The sequence below is a fragment of the Myotis yumanensis genome, unplaced genomic scaffold (genome assembly GCF_028538775.1).
Source record: "Myotis yumanensis isolate MYYU_CA2020_CCGP unplaced genomic scaffold, mMyoYum1.0.hap1 SCAF_5, whole genome shotgun sequence".
NCBI lineage: Eukaryota > Metazoa > Chordata > Mammalia > Chiroptera > Vespertilionidae > Myotis > Myotis yumanensis.
This window is the reverse complement of record NW_027223756.1, coordinates 4,497,410-4,519,624: the sequence shown is the minus strand read 5'-3', so window position 1 is coordinate 4,519,624 and position 22,215 is coordinate 4,497,410. Positions and strand designations below refer to the sequence as shown.

Genomic DNA, 22,215 nt, shown 5'->3' with positions numbered 1-22,215 from the left:
TTAAAAGCGCACTCGTGACAGGTCAGAAGATCTGGGCTTATAGTCCAGCAGTTCAGGTGGAATTCCAGTGGAGCTGGATACTGGCCTGTGTGATTAGTATTAAACAATGAAGCCATTTTTTAGGAATAAATTGAAATGTTATTTTGTACCTCTTCCTTCCTCATCTCCAACCCTACCTCCACTCCCTTAATAGGAACAAGCTAAAATTTTAAATAGAACAATTAACAACTTAATGACAGTAAAAACAATCCTTGTATTTGATTGTAAATTGCAGGAAAATTATTAAGTTCAGATTTTGTTTCATATTAGAGTCTCACGTTTTGGATATAGATTAATTAAAGCTATTAACAATGGAGAACAATGTTCTCTTTTCACAGTGTGAGTTCATTTCTGTGGAGACTCTTTCAAAGAAGCAGGATTTTGAGAGGTTGAAGGCTGGCTGAGGCCTGACGTTCCTTTCTGGAGTTGTAAACATGGCTGTTGGACCCATAGGCCCGCAGGTTAGCTCTGGTCCCTGTAGTACTCAGGGGAACCGGGTCGTCTTCCCGGCATGTTGGCAGGCTTGCCCCACCCGGCCTCAAGCGATGGGAGAGACTCTGCTTTCCCACTTTTCCAGAGCTTGGAGAGTCTCCCATGGTTCTGTGGGTCGGAGTTTAGAATTACAGTTGTAATTCTGAGTCGGCTTTAAATCCTCACACTACTCATTTATACAGTGCTGGGCTGGGCTGGGCTATGGTAGCTACTTACCAGTAACAGTCAGGTTCCCCTGTCCATTCCTTACATGAGCAAGACTTTGTTGAGAGTTCTCCACCATTATGAAGGTGGGTGCAGATGGGCACGTGGAACATGGAGACTTACAGATGTTTTCATAATGATTTCTGTCATGTATAGCATAGAATTAGGTAGATGGTGTGCATTCAGTAAGGATTTGTGGTCTAGATACCTCAACTTACATGTAGAAATTCTCCCATAACAGAAATAGGATTCTTTGCCCAGCCAGTGTAGTTCAGTGGTTGCATAAGGAGGTCCAGTTCGATTCCTGGTCAGGCCACATGCCAGGGTTGCCGGCTCGATCCCCACTAGGGGGCGTGCAGGAGGCAGCCAATCAATGATTCTCATCATTGATGTTTCTATCTCTCCCTCCCTCTCTCTTTCTCTCTGAAATCAATAAAAAAATAAATAAATTGAATTCCTTATAGAGGGAGAAACCATTTCCAGCGCCATCCTCCCTTTTTTTGTGGTTACTAATTTAGAAGTTGTTGCATCCTCCAAAATGTTAGTACCTTCACAAAGTCTTTTTTGATGATAATAGTGGGTGTCCATTTTAGGTTCAAAACCTAGTTTTGAACCACTTAAAAATTCAAGGGAAACTATCCCAGTATTTTTTGAGCGTCTGCTGTGCTCTGGGCATTGTGCTGTGTGTTGTGTGCTTTGATATTTTCTGTCACATGTAAATACAGTATGTTTTTCTTTACCTTCTGTACTGATTCTCAAAATGCAAATTTAAACACATTAGCATGTCTGTACATGTAGGCACAAGCCTGGCACTTTTGTTCTAAATCAGAGAAAAATATTACTGCTAATTACATACTTCTAAAAAGCAATAAAAAACTATATATTTGAATTTTTTCACATGTATAGGGCTAAAAAATGTGAAGATTGTCATTATGAACTGGTAGTAGAACATAATGGTATAAAGAAAATTAGATTGCATCGGGATTTAGAAGTTAGAATGAACAAATAACTTTCCTACTTTCAGACTTTCCCATTTTGAATGTTTGCCAACGTGCTGATTGGTATGTCCTCTGATTCATTGTGGTTATTAGCACAACGAAGTTTTATCCCAAATACAGCTTTTTAATACCTTATCTATTAAAACAAGCAATTCAGTTTTGTTATTGCATACTCTTAAACCATCCATGAAGAAAACAAACTTAGTAACGGCCTTCTTTTACCTTCAGGTCGTCTAAACTATTCATATCCAGGATCCGATAGCTCTCTGCTTATTAATGGTAAGTGATAATCGATTTACCCTAGTGAAGTTCATAGACTGAAACCAGTTAGTATAGATGAAACAATATAGTAATTATGTTTCAGTAAGTAGAGAAATGGCATTAGTTTATTCTGTGATGACAATTGAAAGTTGCTATTACTCTATCAGGTATTTTATGAACAATTACTTTTCCTCCAAATTGTGGCAAGACCTTTTTGAACTTTGAGAGCCAACCAGTTCTCTGTCTTGAAATTGGTCACAGTGAGAATTATATAATGTTATAAACAGGATGGCTTAATCTAACTTGAGCTTCTGTAGAGTGACCTTCAAAATGTCAATATAAAAACCATCTCCATGTAGTTGGAGAAATGTTCCAGGATAATCAGAGATCTGAAACCAGGAAGAGCTGCCTGAGACCACAGGGGTTGACATTGCAAAGGACAAGGTCATTCACTGGTTGCTGTCTAATGAGAACAAGAGAAATGAAGTTTTATGGCCTTTGCAATGTCTTCAATAGCCAGGTAGATTACAATTCTAAATATTACCACTGTGCTGTGGCGTTCTGTTTTTATGAGCTTATGCTGAAACAAACTAGATTTCACAGGGGAGGAGGAGACATGTAGGTGCAGAAGGAATTAAAGAATCAAAAATGTTCTGTTTGGTAGTGCTATAAATTAAAGTAATTGGGTGGAATGCAGGGGTCTTGTTTACTTCTTTCTACTCATTTACTATTGAGTGGATTTCAAATGTGTGTGTTCATTTTGCTTTCCATTTGTCAAAACTCATTTTATGTCCCACCACTTCTAAGAAGTATTCTTGACTAAATAGCTTTATTTTCATCATTCCAAAAACAAAACACACACAAAAAAAACTTCTACTCCTTGTCTGTGGCCTACTGTGAATGGGGAATTAAAGTTATCTTTATGACTGGCCCTCTTTTTGGCTAGTGTTGGAAGTCAGTGTTCTGAAGGACGTAGGGTTGTCGCGCCAGGAAAAATGAGGAGATTTGATTTATGAGAGTGGCTGTGGGCGCATCAGATCCTCTGGAGACATGCGGTTTATAAAAACCTTACTTGTTCACCCGACTTTGGTCTTTTCATGCTATCGCTGCCAGAAATAAGGCCGAAATATAATATTTCAGCAGAAATGTGTGTAGACTGAAAACAAAACCCAGTGGTGACAGTGGCATCAGGATAAGGGGATCATGTAAAGGTTGCCTTTGTAGCTTTCCCTGGGGAACAAGCTGCAGAGTCGGGGCTGCATGATGGAAATTGCAGTGAACCAGGTTTGAGATACTGCTTTGTGATCTTAGACAAAGTGATCAATTCTTCTTTGTCCCTGTCTCCTCATGAAGCCACTAAATTAGATCAGTTGCCCTGGGTCCATCTTTGTTGAGGTGAGAAAAATAAACACTCTCTAGCAGGTTGTCCTTAAAGCCCAAGTCACTTAATTTTTTAAAAACATCTCTTATGAGATTTTTTCTTTCCCTCCTGCCCCCGTAAATATTTCTGCTCTTATGAATAGATCATTTTTAAAGACACTTACTTGGCAAAGAAAAAAATAAAGGTAACCTTTTCCCAAAAATATTTGTTGGGACTAGATGTTTTTTACCATTGCATACATGGAAATTGTATTTATTATAAGGGTATACTGGCTGAGGTTCACACCGCTTTAACTGAAAGATAGGAAGATAAAGAATAAAGATATGTCAAACAGACGTGCTGGCTCCTCAGACAAGACCCCAGAGTGTGAGGTTATACCTGTCATGGGCGCAGATCTAGTATTGTGATCTAGGGCTTCAGAACTTAATTTTGTCATATTTGATCAAGTGTTAGTTCCTAATAACCAACCGACTAGGACCAGATATCAATGTATGCATTTGTAATGGGAAATAACCCTTCTAGGTAGACCAGATGTGTGAGTCGACTGATAGACTTATTTTTCTTCAATAGCAAAGTAGATTATAATAGAAGATTGATTAACAGTTATGAAATTATAATGAGTTGGAGGTGGAGGGGTGTTGAGGCAATTTCTTAGTCATTTTGATTTAGGCATAGGCATAGCCCACTCTCTTCAGTCGAATTTATGAAACATCTTCTATGGTGGGCTGCTTCTCTAGATAGATAGATCTCTTTCATGTATTGATTCTTAGGAGCTTTGTTCTCATTTTAGCTAAGGTTTTAGGAGCACATATATTGCAAATCTGGTGTAATACATTGATTGTGCTTAATGAAGGTAAACTCAAAAGTCACAAATACCACCCATGTCATAGGATTGAGATAAAGATTAAATGCATGTAAATCATTAGCATAGCACCTGGCATGTAGTAAAATGAAAATATTTAGAGTGTCATTTTTTGGTTAGGAATATTAGTGTTAAAGATTTATAAGGAAAAAATACAATACAAGGTATTAGAAGAATATATAAAAATTGTGGCTGAACATGCTTTCTATGTCTATTGTTAAGGTAGATAACCTAAAACTTACTATATTCACTTTTAAAAGCAATCTCTTCATATTTTAATTCATTTTCAGTTTATAACTGAAAATAAAAGCCTAATACATTGTGTTGCTCTATATTCATTATTCAATTTTAAGACTTTAGGAACTGTAAGGAGCTCCCTATCCACCATAAACTCTTTATATACTAGTATAGCTGTTTATTCTCTTTCTCTCATGAACATTTGAATTTCAGCTATGATAATTATTGTAGAACTTGTTTTAAAATTTTCAAGTAATCTCGAAGCTTTTGGAAAAACATGGGGTTTACATCCTAAATCCTATATAATAAAGATGTAATATGCAAATGGTTGTTACACCTTGAAACGTAACGACTGACCGAGTAACGACTGGATCACAGATCAGCAGGAGGCTGGGGCTGCAAGCTATAAGCAGGCAGCGGAGAGCTACAGGAGCAAGCTATGAGGGGGAGGTGCGGGGTGGGGGGAGCTACAGGAGGGCAAGGCAGCGGGCGGAGAGCTACTGGAGGGCGGCAGCGAGCTGTTGGCAAGCTACTGGGGCATGGATTCGTGCGCAGGGCTACTAGTAAGTAATAAGAAAAATTCAGAGCAGTCTCCCAGCTTCCGCAGTCTAGATTGGAAGGACATTGGAGTTTGCACATACAGAGATAAAAAGGGCTTACTCATCCAGTGGGGTGAATCACTGTTGTTGGGGTCATTTTTCCATTCTCAGTCATCAGTTCATTGGTGTTCATACTACACAGTGACCTTCATATACTACCCATGTCTTTTAAAGGTATTGCCAGTATAATTCAACAAATGATAATTGTGCAGAGAATGCTGTAGTGCACATTCTAGGGAAGTATTCAATTATTGCTGGGTTATTAGTTATAGAGATTTTTTTAAGGGGGAATCCTTGGGTTCTACATATATAAAAAACAAACAAACAAGTTTTTTAGCTACTTTTTGGTTACATATTAGTTTTCCAGGGCCACCATAACAAGTACCACAGACTGGGTTGCTTAAGCAGAAATTTCTTTTCAGTACCAGAGCCTAGAAGTCTGAGTTGATTTCTTCTGAGGCTTGTTTCCTTGGCTGGTAGACAGCTGTCTTCTCTCTATGTTTGCATGATTTTCCTCTGTGCTTGTCTGTGTCCTGAAATCTTATAAAGACACATATTGGAATAGGGCTCACCCCATTGCCTTCACCACACCATTTAGAACATTCTTGAATCATGTTAGTACTAAACATTAAATTATTGAGGATTTTATAAATCAAAACTAAGAAATAAAAGTAGATAAACATATAAATAGTATTCATTTTAACCCCAATGTGGATTAAAAGATTTTTATTTAATAATAACATGTATTTTTGAAATCCTTTAATAGTGTACTCTTTGGTAATTAAAGAAAAATTCTGAGCAGTTTATTTCAGCTGACTTAGCTAGAAGTTTTCCAAATGTAGATTTCTTTAAACATATTTAAAGTAATTTTTTTACTTGCTACTTTATTGGATGTTTGAGAAACATCAAAAATATGCAGCACTTGATAATCATGAGATTGGAAATCTGTCTGCAAGACAGATTCCTCCGGAAAGTGGTGAGGATCTATCTGTGTTACAGGTATTTCATCATGTGATTGCACCAAGTATACTTTGCAGTTGGTGAGGAAAAGGTGCTGCGAACATCTTTCATCCATAAGATGAAGGGCACCATTGACCATTCTGTCAATATCTGGGTTCTGGTTACATACGTGCGTTCGCGTTATAGAAATCTTATTGATCTGTACATTTGTGATCTGTGTACGTTCTCCTATATATATCACATATCAAAATCTACATTAAAGATAGTGTATAGTGTTAACAGCATTATAATAAGTAGAACTCATACATTTAAACATGTTCGTTTTCTGTGTTCTAGAATGACATTGTTTTTATTATTTTTGTACTCATTTATATTAATTTCCCTACTTGAATGGGCAGTTTTTATAATTATAAACATTGTATACCAATAACTGATTTTCTCTTAATGTGGGAAAATGTTTCTAAATAGTTTTCAGGATTTAATATCAGCATTTAACCAGCTTAATTTTGTGGTACAAAATCAAAGTTTGAAAGTACCATTTGAATACTTTAAGAGTATTTGAATTTGCTTTTGATCTGTAGCCTTTATTGTTCCTGAAACTATATTTATTTTTTAAATAATGGAAGCGATGAGATTTTAATGTTAGTTTTGTAGCTTTTAAAAGGCTAGTCTTTTCAAATATATTTTCTCAGAAATCCAAGCAACATCTGTTAACTTTTTGAGATCAACAGAACCCAGATTTTTAAATCAATAGTTTCCCCAAACTCTGGTGTCTTTGGAACAGTTGTATGAATAGAATGTTTTTGGACAAGCATCTGCTTTTGTGGTGTCTTTGTCTTTCTGACCTCCGTCAGGTTGACAAAGTAAAAGAGTACCTTTCCCTTCTCCAAACAAGGCCTCGCAAAGGAAAACCTAACCGCTGAGGGAGATTTTATGCTGTTTTAATCCGTTTGCCCAAGTACTTTGGTGTAATCCAGTGTTTTCTAGTAATGGTAGAAATGTATTTTGCTTAAGACATAATTCCATTTTGGAGAAGACGCATGTGGCACCTCTAAGTTACACTTCTAACTCAGTTATAACTGAGCTATGCTAGCTCCGCTTCCTCCTGTGTAAACCTCATCTCCAGCCCAGACCCCCCTTGCTCCATCTGCTTCTGTTCTGGGCCTCTTTCCCTGAGCATCACAGCACCCCTGTCTGCAGCACCACCACCCTGCAATGCCTTGCTCTGATTTTCTTTTAAGGTCAGATGCTACTCAAATGCTACTCACCCCTCTTTCTGCCCCTTAAATCAAGACCAATTGTTCGCCCTAGCCGGTCTGGCTCAGTGGATAGAGCGCCGGCCTGTGGACTGAAGGGTTACAGGTTTGATTCCAGTCAAGGGCATGTACCTCGATTGCAGGCTTCTCCCCGGCCCAGGCCCTGGTTGGGGCACGTGCAGGAGGCAGCCAACCAATGTGTTTCTCTCACATCAATATTTCTCTCTGTCTTTCCCTCTCTCTTCCATTCTCTAAAAAAAAAAAAAATCAATGGAAAAATATCCTCGGGTGAGGATTAAAAAAAAACACAGCAACAATTGTTTCTCCCCTGTTTGTTCCTATTGCACCTGTCACCTAACTATCATAGCAAATAGACACATGGCAGTCTCAGTGTTTACTTACGTGGCCGTGGAGTCAGGGCTCTGTGTGTTTATCCATAGTGCCCAGCAATGTGAGCATTCAAGAAACATTTGTTGAATAAAATTGAGGTGTTTGGACAGGCTGGGCTTATAAATGCCAGTTTTTTTCAGGGAAGGCATTTTCTCAAAAGTTTTGTGATTAGAAGTTCATGTCGCCATTTCCTGCGTATTCAGGAATATACATATAATATGAATATACTGCTCTTCTTGGCTGTCACCTGCTTGGTGATAAAATGCCAAACTTTGTACTTTTCAACATTTGGGGTATAGTGGAAGGTTTGATTAGGGTCAAGAAACCTTTGACCAAAAGGAAGTTTATAAATTGCTTAAAGATTTCATGTGTTATGATATTCTTTATTAGGGATTAATTGAGAGTAGTATACAATTGCTATTTCTTCTGTCGTGGTGAAATAGCCAAGAATTAAATATTATGATATTCATTAAATTGCTAGTTAGCATGGAATTCTGAGAGAAAAGAAGATTGATATGGTAGTTGGTTTAGATCACGTGACATACTCCTTTAGTATTATACTAGTTTGGACCTTGAGTGATAGTTACAGCAAAAATCTTCCCTTAAAACAAGTGTCCTTGAAGAACTTAAAAAAAGAAAGTATAAGATTGACCTCTCACCATCCAGATTCTTTGTTTTTCAGACAAAATTATATATAGCCAATCTTTTTCAATTACAAAGCTGGTAGATGAAATCACAATTGATCCTTTTGACAATGTTTGAAAGGTTGTGTGTTTTTTTTTCTCATTTGACATGCAGCAAGGACATATGGGCGAAGGAGAGGTAACATTATTGTTTCTAACTTTTGAATGTATAGTTGTATTTGGAGAGGATCCAAGTTTGCTCAACTTCTAACCCTCATGGGGCAGCGGGTGGGTGAATGAAACCTAGGCTTGATTCATAGATACTTTATTCATTGTAGTTAACATTATAGACATTCTCGTTTTAAGGAGTCAAATGGTAGAATTTGGATGTGAACCAAAATAATTTTCCTATATTATGTTATAAAGTCAACTTATTTATATATAAAGATTTGTTTCCTTTTTTTCTTTCTAAAATGAATTTCTTAGGAGAAAAAAGTTAAGACTCTTTAAAAAAGAAAATACAGCCCCAGTCATCTCAAATACCTGAGTATATTAGAAGTTCAATTATACTTGAATACCTTGTTTACTTTTTTTTTTTTAACCAAGTCAGCAAAATGCATTTGGTTTAAAAGGTGATTAGCTATATAAGTAGCTAATTGTATACATTTGAAACATTGGGGGAAAGCTCTAGAAATTTTAGAGAATTTTAAAGAGTCAGCTCCGCTTCAAAATGTAAGTGATTTTTGAAGATCCTTCAGGAAATAGCCTCCAATTTTATAGTCATTTTTTAGTCTTCATTATATAACCTCTTTGAGCTGTGATTTTACAGGATAACAAATATATTGTTATTATTTGTGTTTAGTAGTGAAAGGTGGAAGGAGGAGAAGTGTGGCAACCAAAGGACATTGGAATATTTTCGTGAAGGAAGAGCACTTGAGAGCATTTCTGCAGGACCCATTAACGAGTTCCTTGTGCAGGACCTAGACGTGATTGGCAGCCTGGGCAGTGGCCAGTGCGGAGGAGATTCTGCACTTACTTGTAGCTCTGTGTTTTGCTCATGATTTCAAAGTTTGAATTTTGCTGTCAGGTCAATATGGGAAGAATATAAACACTGGCATCTCTGGTCTTTTCTGCTTATATATTCTAGATAGGATTTTCAACATCAAACTTAATGACTAGTTGTTAGAATTAGATAGCACTGTAGCAGATGATTACTCAACTGAAAGAAAATACGTCGTTAGCATGCCTAAAAATCTCAAATTCTCTTAGACCAGACAATGAAGTTAGATAATAGCATTAAGTGGGTTTAGTTGTATCCCATTAGTTAATGTAACTAAGATGAGCGCTCACTTTAAAAATCAACATGTTCATTTTAAGGACATTCTTAGAGGAGATTGTGCAGGCCATATTATTGTTGTTTTCTTTAAAGTTTTAGTGATCTAGCATCTGACAGTCGAATCTAATACTCAGTGTACATGTCTAGGTTGCCAGTGGCCATGGGGCCCTGCCAAGGCACTGCTGTGCACTGCCAACTGCTTTCAAAGGAGTGCTCTCTCCTGCTGTACTTCCATCCACCTCACTGGATCCCAGAGGGATAACTGAGCAGCCCTCTATTTAACCATGTCCTTTCTCTCTGACTCAGTTGGGACTTGAAGGTGATGGGAGTTCAAAAGCATATCGCAGTGGTGCTACTTGTTATTCAGTGAGAAAACGAAAAGCCGCAGTTTTATTGAATCAGCTGCTTGCCTTGTTTGTTGTGCAAGATAACCAGTGGCCTGGAACATTTTCTGTTAGCTTTCTTCCTGCTTTCTATTCCAGGTCAGTCTTCACTGTTTCCAATGGAAGATGGATTTTTGGATGATGGCCGCGGGGATCAACCTCTTCATAGTGGCCTGGGTTCACCTCACTGCTTCACTCACCAGAATGGAGAAAGAGTGGAGCGATATTCTCGCAAGGTGTTTGTGGGCGGATTGCCTCCTGACATCGATGAAGGTATATTTAGAAAGAAGCATCCAGAGCCCAGTGCCCAGGCTGTGGCACACAGTAGGAAACTCATAGATAGAGGTCACTCTTATGATAACAACAATCTTACCTGGCTCCAGGTATTCTGATTTGATTGCACTGTTCTCTTTTCGTATCTTCCTATCGCAGCCTATACTATTAGTTCACAGAAGGAAGGGGGTGGGGGCAGGACTTTAGGAACCAGCAGAAGCAAATGATCAGACAAAAGGAAAAGGAGCAGACATCATGGAAAACTCAAGGATTGTGTTGAGGGAAGACATAAGTGCTAACTGCATTTTGTCTGTGTGTGCTGCCTTGGCCAAATGCAGTTATGTATTTTCCAAAAAGATGTGCTCTCTCATTGTGGTAGCTGGTGCAGGCCGGAGTCTTTAGTGCATGCCACAGTTGATGAGGAAATGTAATATTGGTGGGTAACACAACACCAAGTGGGCAGAGATGAACTTGACCGGTGATCAAGCTTCACATGCCCAATTAGGACAGGATGGCGTGGCATTATAAAGGTGGGAATTCTGTTTAGAATGCACAGCATGCTTGTGGTCACAGGGAAACAGTACGGACAGGCGAGCATTGTCTACACAATAACTGGCCTGCGTACTTTAAAACTGTCAAGCACGTAAAAGACAAGAAAGAATGAGGATCTGTTCCAAATTGAAGAAGATGATGCCCTAGGGCAGTGGTCGGCAAACTCATTAGTCAACAGAGCCAAATATCAACAGTACAACAATTGAAATTTCTTTTGAGAGCCAAATTTTTTAAACTTAAACTATATAGGTAGGTACATGGTTATTAACTTAATTAGGGTACTCCTAAGGCTTAGGAAGAGCCACACTCAAGGGGCCAAAGAGCCGCATGTGGTTCGAGAGCCGCAGTTTGCCAACCACGGCCCTAGGGACATGCTGTCCAAATACAGCATGTGTTCTGGATCAGAAGGGAAAAGAGAGATGCTGTTGGGATAAAGTCTGTGATGTGGGCATTGTATCAGTACTGACTTCCTGATCAGAAGTGCTGTGTGGTAGTACATAAGGAAGTGACCTCGTTAAGGAGGTCACAACAGTTGCATTATGGGATATAGAGCATCATGTCAGAAAAAGATGATAGGTGGTGGGTAGACAGGTAAATAGCTTGACTCATGTAAAGGTACAAGTAGGAGGAAGGGAAGAGGCAATTGTGCACAATATTAATAGTTGGGGAGTCTAGATGAAGGGATGTGGGAGTTGTTTTTTGTTTGTTTTTGTTTTTTGAGGGGGGACTTTTTTATACTGCTATGTAAATAGGAGATTTGAAACTGTTTTTTCTAAACTAATTCCTAAAAATGATCACAAAAATATTGAAATCTATTTTGCTTTGTTGTTTATTAGATGAGATCACAGCTAGTTTCCGTCGCTTTGGCCCTTTAATTGTGGATTGGCCTCATAAGGCAGAGAGCAAATCCTATTTTCCTCCTAAAGGTAATTCTCAAGATTCAATATACCATGTACATTTGTCCTTTTACTGTTTAATGTTTACCATTTTCATAAATGTTTGCCTTCAGTGTAAAATTTCCCATTGTTAAACTTCTATTTTCCCAAATGCATCTTTAAAATTCCTACCTAATATGTTACTTTCAATTCAAATTTAATTTTACTCTAAAAGATGTTTCAAGATATCAAACTGAACTTAATGTTGATATCAGACTTTAGGTGTGAATATTGTTTTAATTAAAAAGAAATTGAACTCCTTTCCCCTTCATTAGTTTTAGTTTATATTTCCTTTCTCTTGAAATGTTGCAAAAAAAAAATAATAATAATTAGGAGAACGTCTACGCCTTCCCCCCCCTTTTCACCAGGCTATGCATTCCTGCTATTTCAAGATGAAAGCTCTGTCCAGGCTCTCATTGATGCGTGTATTGAAGAAGATGGGAAGCTCTACCTGTGTGTCTCAAGTCCCACTATCAAAGACAAACCAGTAAGTGCATTCCAGCATGAGAATAGCTTCTGGTTTCTGCCTCCATCTCTACTCTGTTTGAAAAACCCACAGCATCTTGATGTTTCTATTCATTGACACGTTTGTAAGTAGACTGGGCGTGAAGTTTTGTTACTGTTGTCAAGCTCCTAACATTGACATTCTGTATATTTGTGCATATTATTTGGCCATTGAACTTTTGATTAACTAAAACATTGGTAAATCTTTACGATTAAAAGACTTCACTTGATAATGCATTTGATAAAGTAGCCGAGTTTCCTCTGAATAATAGATTTAGCTTCTAATAGGCATCACATTTTCACCTTTGTTCAGTTTACTCTTAAAAATGAAATGCAGGGTTAGGATACACTATTTTTAAATATTTTCTAGTTTTACAGCTTTATTGCTTTTAATGATGTGAATTATTGTTTTAAAAATATAAAATGCTCTGCAACAGTTTTAAACATTTTCCCCCACAAATTGTACTGAGAGTGAGACCTTTGGGCTTGCACACCCCAGGTGCAGATTCGGCCTTGGAACCTCAGCGACAGTGACTTTGTGATGGATGGTTCACAGCCTCTTGACCCACGAAAAACTATATTTGTTGGTGGTGTTCCTCGACCATTACGGGCAGGTATGATTAAACCAAAAGACCTTCCTCACCCTTTAGCATAAGATGTATTTTATAAAGGTTTCTTGGGATAAATTCTTCCTTAAGCAGTTGAGTTAATGTCTAAGAGTGAGAGTTCTGGAATCAGAGTGTCTGGGTTTGAATTCATGTGCTCTGCTCTCAGTTAATAGTTGAGTGACCGTGGACAATTGCTTAATTTCTCTAATTCTCAATGTCCTGGTCTGTCAAAGGGAGTAGTAAGTGCATCTCCTTTCCGTAGAGCTGATTTGAGGGTTAAGTGAGATGACCAATGCAGGATGCTCGGTGCAGCTTCTTACAATGCCCATGACCATCACCCTCATCACCGTCGGAAAATAAACGACGCCCTCGAGAACAGATGCTGGATTGCGATGTTTAGTGTTTGCTTCCCATGTCCTCGTTTGCTTATCAGCTGCTTGCTGGGCTCTGAAATATAATATGGGTCCCAGCAGTGTATCGTGTTGTTAGCATAGTGCTAACAGAAGAAATTTCATCCCCATCACCTCATTTGAGGTTTGGTAGTATAAGTACGATAAAGATCAGAAAATGAACAAGAATGCAGTTTCAGAATTGTAACATATAATGGAGAAAGTGATACATTCGTTATTTCAAGTTTTTATATGAGAAATTGGCAGATAGCTAGCCTGTGGGGAAAGGTCACAAGATTTTGATGGAAAAAGCCAGAAGGGCCTCCAAACAAAGAGCTTACCAAATCAGTTTTCTAGTGTTGAAATGATTATTTATACTAAGCCAGACCTTGCTAACCAGTAAATATATGGCAGCAACGTGGTACAGTCCATGGTGCCAAGCCCAGCAGTGCCACTCAACCACCTGTGACCTTGGACTGAGTGATCATCTTCTCCGTGCCTCAGTTTCCCCAAGAAATTACTGCCTACTTCATAGGGTTGCTGTGGAGATGAAAAGAGAACAGAAGTAAAATATCTAGCAGAGCCCTTGCCCTTAGTTAAAAGATAAATGGACAACTGGTTATAATAACGCTTGATTTGAATAATTATAATGACATGAGCTCAGAGTGCAGATGAGCTGCTTTTGATGAAACCTTTGGTGAGCCAGCTGAGTCTTCCTGATTTCAGATCCCCTCTCTGCGTCTTTCTTATTTAGTGGAGCTTGCCATGATAATGGATCGGCTGTATGGAGGCGTGTGCTATGCTGGGATCGATACCGACCCTGAGCTGAAGTACCCAAAAGGAGCCGGGCGAGTCGCCTTCTCTAATCAACAGAGTTACATAGCTGCTATCAGTGCCCGCTTTGTTCAGCTGCAGCATGGAGAGATAGATAAACGGGTAAGTCCTAGACTGCGTTCTGGAAAGTTCTAGAGATGGCCCTCTAACTGTGTCATTACCAGATTGGATGGGGAAATCTTATATGACCATAAATTGACAGCTGACAGTTATGCCTGTAGGACCTCTGGGTGTATGTTCTATAATACATGTAGGAATTTCCTAGGAATTGCTTCTGTATCCTTGTTTGAGTAGCCTAACCAGAACCCTGTATCAGTTTACTTATCAATTTAATTTTTCCTAAGCTATCACCTACATCCATTCATTTCTTCAGTCAGTCAGTCATTCAATATTTACCAAATCCTTCCTGCTATGTTTTAGCAAGTGTACAAACATTTTTTCATCCTGGGACATTATGAGGACCTTAGTGAGCCCTGCTTTCCAGTGCACTATGTGACAAATGATTGAATAAATTTACTTCTAGGTCTGCATGTCTTAGAAATATTTCATTATAACAGATTAAGTAGAAGAAGTCACAGTCTTTCCATCTGTGGCCTGTCCTGCCTGGAGCGAGGTGGGAGCTGTCAGCATTGTTTCCAGCACCTCACCTTCCTCTTCGTGGGGTTTCTCTTCTGAATCAAAGGGCTGGAGAAAACCACAAAGATAGCTTTGCCCTCTACTTTCTAATGTATTTGAAACGTTCCATTATGTATCTTATTTCTTTGCATTCACAGATTCATTTCTTATCTTTGTATTCCATGCGTTCAACAAATGTTTTCGTGCCAAGGACAAGAAGTCCCTGTCCTCAGGAGTTCATGGTCTGGTAGATAGTGTGGCCTGTGCCGACGGCCAGTAGGCAAACGGTTTGTTCCTAGTTTGTGCTGAGATAAGAATGTACACAGAGTGTGAAGCGGCCGCTCTGGGGAGCAGTGTTTAGTTCAGCTGACTTTTTTCCTAGACGGACCCTGTGGATGTGGAGGAAACAATGCGTTGATTTGCATTCATGTGGGTCCTTGTTTCCTGGCAGACGCACCTTTCTGAGGCCTGGCTGGGATGCCCAGCGCTCTGAGGCGTTGTGCTCCCAAGGATGGGTAGATGTGCTGTTCTCGAGTCAGCGTGTAGGATCCACCCAGGCAGTAGTGGCTTGCACACACTGTTCATGCTTCATGTCATGGATATTCTGTGTCAGAGGCAGTACTGACTGTCAGGCCATAGTGCCGTCATGCTGGCCAGCTTAAAGAGAAGGGTGTAGATTCTGTTGTGAAGGAGGAAGGTGCAGTGTTAGCCACAGTGACAGGCCTCCTGTGTTTGAGTCACACTGAAAAATGAGTACATCTGAGTAAACAGTCTCTGGCTCCACTGCTTCATTCCAACACAGGTGGCAGAGTTGTGAGGTTAGTCATTAGAAATTGAGACTTAATTTTTACTCCTCTGATCCAGTTCTCCGACCAGTGCTCTTGCTCTCTGTAGAGTTCTGGCGTGGCCTCCTAGTGCTCTAGTTCTGCCTGCCCCTCTGTCTCCCCTGTCACCCTTCTCCTGTTGGTCCCGGCTCCCCTTTGTCAGAACTGGATGGCACCGGTGTTAACGACAATCTGGTAGAAGGGAGTTTCAACCACGAGTCCAAGACTAAAAACAACCACGTTATTCCCACTGGCGAATTAATAGCCAGGTTATTTTTAATACTCGAGAGGCTCAAATGACAGGCAGCCTATTGAACACTGGAGCGGGCCCAGTTCCTAAATGCACCTTTGGCTTTTAGACTCAAGTAAACCCTTCCTACTGACAAGAGGGTGCAGGGCTGGAGATTGTGAGTAAAGTAGCTGCATGTGGGTTCCCAGAGTAGCAGCTTTGCAATTCTAATCAAGATGTGTGCGCTGTGAACAGAAGCCACAGCCAGGCTTGATTACCACTCAGAAGCCGCCATGGAAGTCAGGGTTTGACTAGCGAAGGGCTATTTTGTGGAGCAGGAAGCTCTTAGTTGGGTTTGTTTAAACTATAATTCCACATATAATGAACAACCAAATCCACTAATTAAAATGCTGGTGTGTGTCTGTGAAAATTCTCCCGGGGGTTTAATTTCATAATGCTCAGCTGCCTTCACTTTATTTCTGTGGAATTCTTTTTGCCTTTGAAAAGTGTTGATTTAATATGACAAAAATGTAAAATGATGGGTATAAAAACCTGACCGGGTTCTTAAAAGATGGACTCTCTTAATTTCAATAAGAGACTGTGGGGCATCTTGGCAGAGCCGTTCAGACAGTGATGGAAATGCGCGCGCACAGGAAGGAAGAGTGGCCTGGCGGTGTCACGGAAAACCTAACCTCCTTCCTTTTATTTTGGTTGCAGGTGGAAGTGAAGCCATACGTCTTGGATGATCAGCTGTGTGATGAATGTCAGGGGGCCCGTTGCGGGGGAAAGTTTGCTCCATTCTTCTGCGCTAACGTTACCTGTCTGCAGTATTACTGTGAATATTGCTGGGCTGCTATTCATTCTCGTGCTGGCAGGGAGTTCCACAAGCCCCTGGTGAAGGAGGGCGGGGACCGCCCTCGGCATATCTCATTCCGCTGGAACTAGAGAACGACAGTGCTCGTGTTCAGGCCTCAGAATAAGTGCACTCTTCTGTTCATTCTGCCCCTCCGCAGCCTCTTCACGCTGGCATGCCCTCTGTAGCAGTCTCACTTCACAATAGTATAATGAAAGAATGGCCTATACTAGAGTGTTTTGTAGATTCTTGTGTCACTGAAAACAATATGTAGGAGCTCCTTTTTCCTATTGCCATCATGTTGCCTGGAAGTTTCATACTCTTGCTGGAGAGCAAGAGGATCCATACTTCCCGCAACATTTTCTTAGAGGAGAGAGAGAGATTAAGAGAGAAATGAAATGATAGAGTATTTTGGGTTTTTAATTAAATTATTGTTAATAATATAACATATAAGAATACTTTTATTAAAATAACCATGCAACAATAACACTATTAGTCTATCCTGACACAGTTTGTCTCCCGGGAAACGCTTCTGCCTTTTTCTTTCTTTTCTTTCGTCTTGTTGCCTCTCTCTGTTTCCATCCCCTTTCTGTTCTTTTACAGGCAGGGGAGGAAGTTAACAATTACTAACAGGAAATAGCATGTTAAAGCGAACGCAGATGCATGAGCAAGATTGAAGCAGCCTCTCACTCATTGAAGGGTTCAGAGGCCGAATCTAATTTCATTCTGCCTCGGAGTTACTTCCACATCAGAAGCAGTCAAGTAGGCAGATCTAGGTTTATTTTCTTTTAAACAATTGTGAACATGTAGAATGTAAAAATTGGGGAAATTGACTACTGAGGGGAGTGCACTTATTTATTTTTAAACTTACTTATCTGGTCACAGCCCTAGGAAACCTACCAAAGCTAGAGTTCACGACAACTGGTGGAAAAAGTAGCATTTCCTCTCCCGAAGGACAAGTAGCTACATTTTATTTTTGATGTTCTAGATAAACTCTATCCTAATTTACTAACACTCATCAGGTGTCAGCCTTTGCTCTCCATTTTGACGTTACCTCAAGGATGTCCTTTTGATTTTGTGTTAAAATACACTTGTAGCCAAAACTGGAAGACAAAAATCAATACACTAATTGGCTGCTGATTGGCTTACTTTTAGATTTAAAGTTACTCTGGGTATCCTGTAATTTAGTTGTAACATAGAAAATGAAAAAAAAAATTAAAAAAAAAAGTTGAGTAGTTGCAAAGTGTTCTGCACTGTTGAACTAAGTAACTGTGTGAATCTGCAAAGGTCCGTATGTTTATCTTCCTCTTCCTATAAAATAAGATACCGTTACAGTTTCAGAACTGAGCATGGGACATAGTCAGTGTTTGAAGTGCCAACTTCGTCGAGTAATGCATGCTTTATTATAAATAAAATCCTAGCTCGGAAAGGCATTCTTATGTGTGGACAGTATGCTTCAGGGGTGAATTTAAAATAGTCTCTTGAAGCCCTGCTCTTGGAAGTAACTTTGATTTTAATTGACTTTATCTTATTAAATGCCCTATCCACCATTAAAAAGATTATCATCAGTGTGCAAAACGTTTTAAAAAAACATAATGGCAATCTTGCTAGTTGTGCTACCTAACAGTACCATCTTGGATCCTTCAAAACCAAAGACTTGCCCCAGCACTACGGTGGAACCACCTGGCTGATGCCCCTACCGATCGTCTTTAGGAAAAGCAGTCCTTTATTTGAATACAGGCTTTAATGAACACTATACCTGTGCAGTTCCAAAGGTCAAAATGGAGGCATTTGCTGTCTAGTAGTCCAACACAGAGCGGGAGCTGCTTTCAGGGCCCCCTGCGAAGGCTGGAAGCAGCCACGTGGACGGAGGGTGCTCTCGTGTAGCTGGTCAGGGACTTTCTTTTCTCCTGAACTACATAATCCTAAGTGGAATGTTCATTTGCCTCTTTTTCTTCTTTTCAACGCTTGTAGGCGTCTTGGGGTGTGCTATTGTGCTGTTCCTACTCAGTAAACAGGTGTGATGAGTTAACAAGAAATAACACTGTTTGAGAACTAGCTTTGAATAATAATTTTTCCCTTTGTACATGACCTGCTGAATTTCGGTACAGTGTTTTGTAGCTAACTTATTTTGTCATGCACATAATGTATATTTGTTATGCACTACTTTTGTATATCTTGTTTTTCCAACAGTGAACATTTTTAGGCACACTTTTCACTGACGGGATATCTCTTTATGCAATACCTCAATTTTTCATATTGCAAAGAGTAGCTTTTTGTACTTTTATTACTGAGAGATCTTCATATACTTCATTTTTTAATATAAATAATTTTAATAAATTTTATTTTCTTATATTCTGCTTTTTATACATTTCAGTGCTCTGCATACATTTTGAATTATGGATGTTGTGCACTGGCAATGCTATTTTAGAGTCTGCAGAAAAGAGAAAGCATGTTGCTTAAACATCCTTCCCAGCACCAGCTGTTGGTGGACCTAGAATTTAAGAGATAGTCTATGTGAAGTCACAAATTAATGAAAAAAATTCGCATGAAAATGACAGATAACACTGTAGTTCCTAAAAAAAAAAAAATAAATGCATAAGCATAGGGTAGAAATTTAAAATGACAAAATTATCTACAGCTTCTTACTAAGTTTTTAAAATTATTCATAACGCAGACATTTTTTGGTGAATGTTTAGCCATTTTTAATATTAATAAATTGATGTTAAGTGTTTGATTCAGAGATGTCTGCTCTTTTAAATTATATATAAAGGAAAAAACCAGCCTGCCGTGGGACAGGTGTGTAATGTTAGTATGCATGACTAATGTAAGAAATCGCTATTCTACTAATATTTACTTGTGATTGTGTGACAAGTGTGTTTACAGATTATTTGGTTACACTTCAATTTACAGGGCATAAACAATTATTATCTATTACTCTGAACTTTATCGATTACATGTCCTTCAGATTACATGGGATTGTAGTTGGGAGTTACCATGTAACTCAAAACATAATTAACATGTAATTAGTTTACAGATTTTAGGGTATCACTTCAATTTACCAAGCATGTAGTTCTAGCGCACTAGCATGGCACCAGCCATGTACTTACAATGTAGTTACAGAGTAATTACATGGTTATTTTTGCAATGTAAAATAAAGTGTTTCTGATTATTTTCTATGTAAAGGAGCCCTCTCCCTCCTCCTTCTGGTCCCCACGCTTTGGTATAATATATATACTTCTCCATACACAGACCTCTGCAGAATGCAAAATAAAACTTGCAGTGAATGAATTTAGCATTTGATGAGAGTGCTGTTGGAAAGACTTGATAACTCACCCCTTTTGTTTTGAAGAGTTGAATCTTCTGTTAAAAGGTGATTTGAAACTTGAATGTGATGAATTGTGGCAAGTTAACTTCAAGTTATGTGCAATACTTATTTCAAACTTTTGAAAGATCTTTGCAGTGTAATTCTTTGTTTTTAATTGCAGACATTTAAAAATGTCATTTTCTACTGTTAAGAGTAATCCTCTTTCTTGTTGGTGTTTCTAAAGAAAAGAATCAGAAATCAATCTTTCTACTAATGTAAATTTGAGATTATTTTTAAAAATGGAATAAAAGAGGTTTTGGTCATTTGCTTTATTTTATTATCTTATTTTAAAGCTACTGTGACTGATAGCATTGTAAGAATTGGGACAATATTGTATTCAACTGTTTTATTTTTTATATTTTTAAAATTTAAAGTATAATTAGTTTTTATAATTTTCATCAGATTTTTGTTATATTTTTTGGAAGTGAAACTTTTAGCAAGTGGGTGTCTAGTTTTTACTAATCCCTAATGTTTTTTTCCCCAGTGTATTGCTCATATTATCAGAAGGAAAAGTTATTTAAGTATGTCAGTTAATTGTACTACTTGGCTGAATTTCCATATAGTTTTTACTGTGTATGGGGAGGTTGTAGTATTTATTATAGCATTTTAAATAAGGGTAATTCATTTTTTATTAAAGTCATTTTCACGTTAAGTTCCTATTTTTGTATGTTCTACTCTTAAGTTATATAACACAGTTCCTTTTTAAAAAGAGTTCATTTGTTGAAGTGCTAGTGGAAAATTAATGTTATTAAATAGTTTGCAAATGACTATTTATACCAGTATGCATATAATTTTTAAATATTTGTAATGTGAGATGTTGAATGAATAAAACTTTTAACTCAGCTTTCTTTTAATATACTTATTTATTTTCAACATAAGTAGGTTATGCTTCCATGGTTGGGAAAATAACATTTTATAAATATTAAGAATATATTCCTGGGCCGTGACAGAACGAGCGGTCAGGAATGATGCCCGGTCACGTGAGCACTGCTGGTGACCGCGCACAGCCATGCAGCCGTGAATGTCAGTTCCCATGCTGCCCCGCGCAGGTCTTCTCATCGGGAGTCTGGAGTGTGTTCCGAGGCCTTAGCCCAGGATCTGCTTCAGGCCAACTGTCCAGTAACAGTGAGGGCGCAGGTGTTTGCTGGGGGAGGTTGACAAAGGGCCTTTGTGAATGGAGAGTCTGGGTTTCTGCCAAGCTCCCAGGCCCCTGCTTAGCAAGTCTCCTTTGACTTTCAGTTCCTCCCTAGGTCCTAAGGCCATAGGGCGAGGCCTCGGAGATTCTCACCTCTATGCCGTGTGAGTTGAAAGTCTTATCTTTGTTTTGGTTCAGTAATTGTGGACTGCCGAGTGCTGTCATGTGTCAGTATTTCTATTTCACGCTGCATTTTCAAACTTTTAACAGAAAGTATCACACTGGGAAATCTGGCCCCGTTTTGCCAAATTTAACTTCGGCTCTTTTTTACCTTGGATATAGTATTCTTGAGACTAGAAGGAGCAGCAGTTGTCCTGAGACAAACGGACTTAGAGGTCTTCTGCTTCTAAATTGTCTTTCCCAATATGCAACTTTTCCCACTACAGGGCCTCCTGAGGATTGAGCCAGCAGCGCTGAGGCTCCCCCAGAGGACCAGGTCACAGCTGGCAATAGCTAAAACTTACCTGTCATTAGCAAAACTTAGGCTCAAAGTTCAGTGGAGCCCCCCCCCCCCCCCCCCCCCCAGCCCATAGCATTCCAAGGCATCCTGAGGTGGCTTCGGCGCTGAGAGAGAGAGAGAGAGAGAGAGAGAGAGAAGGTACTATGAGTCGATTTAGACTTCTTACAGGAAATGTTTATTTTAGGCAAGTGCTGTACAACTATGTGGTGAAGGAATGTGTAGGTGCACTGCACCCGGCGTCAGGATCGGAGTGGTGCGTCCGGAAGGGTGTGCGGAGCTGTCTGGGCTGAGCTTACTGGGAGTTCACCTAGCCCCATCCACCGGGAAAGCTCTCTGCCCCATCCCCAACCATCCTTAATAATCAAGGTACTTCATAACCTTTGTTGCTAATGGGTTTGTATCCACACCCAGTTCAGAAAGAAAATAAGTAATTTTTTTAGGGATTTTTTTCTTTTTTCTTTTTTGTTTGTTTGAGAAACACTCCCTTAAAGTGTGACCAAACGTCACAGGAAAAGGAAATTCCTGATTTTAAAAATTAAGGGACAAAAGAATTCCT

The 22,215-nt window shown here is 39.1% G+C and overlaps 1 protein-coding gene across 4 annotated transcripts in view; it reads left to right on the top strand.

Moving 5' to 3' along the window:
- Positions 1-20,847, top strand: part of CPEB4 (cytoplasmic polyadenylation element binding protein 4) — a 55,851-nt gene extending 35,004 nt beyond the window's left edge. Inside the window, exons 3-10 of one of the 4 annotated variants that reach the window (XM_070414383.1) lie at positions 1,962-2,012; positions 8,478-8,501; positions 10,121-10,294; positions 11,683-11,772; positions 12,150-12,268; positions 12,785-12,899; positions 14,037-14,218; positions 16,502-20,847. In XM_070414383.1, the coding sequence (XP_070270484.1) occupies positions 1,962-2,012; positions 8,478-8,501; positions 10,121-10,294; positions 11,683-11,772; positions 12,150-12,268; positions 12,785-12,899; positions 14,037-14,218; positions 16,502-16,729 (983 nt within the window). In that variant the 3' untranslated portion in view covers positions 16,730-20,847. The remainder of the gene's footprint in view (positions 1-1,961; positions 2,013-8,477; positions 8,502-10,120; positions 10,295-11,682; positions 11,773-12,149; positions 12,269-12,784; positions 12,900-14,036; positions 14,219-16,501) is intronic. The other 3 variants (XM_070414386.1, XM_070414384.1, XM_070414387.1) reach the window with 3 other exon arrangements.
- The last annotated feature ends 1,368 nt before the right edge of the window (positions 20,848-22,215 follow it).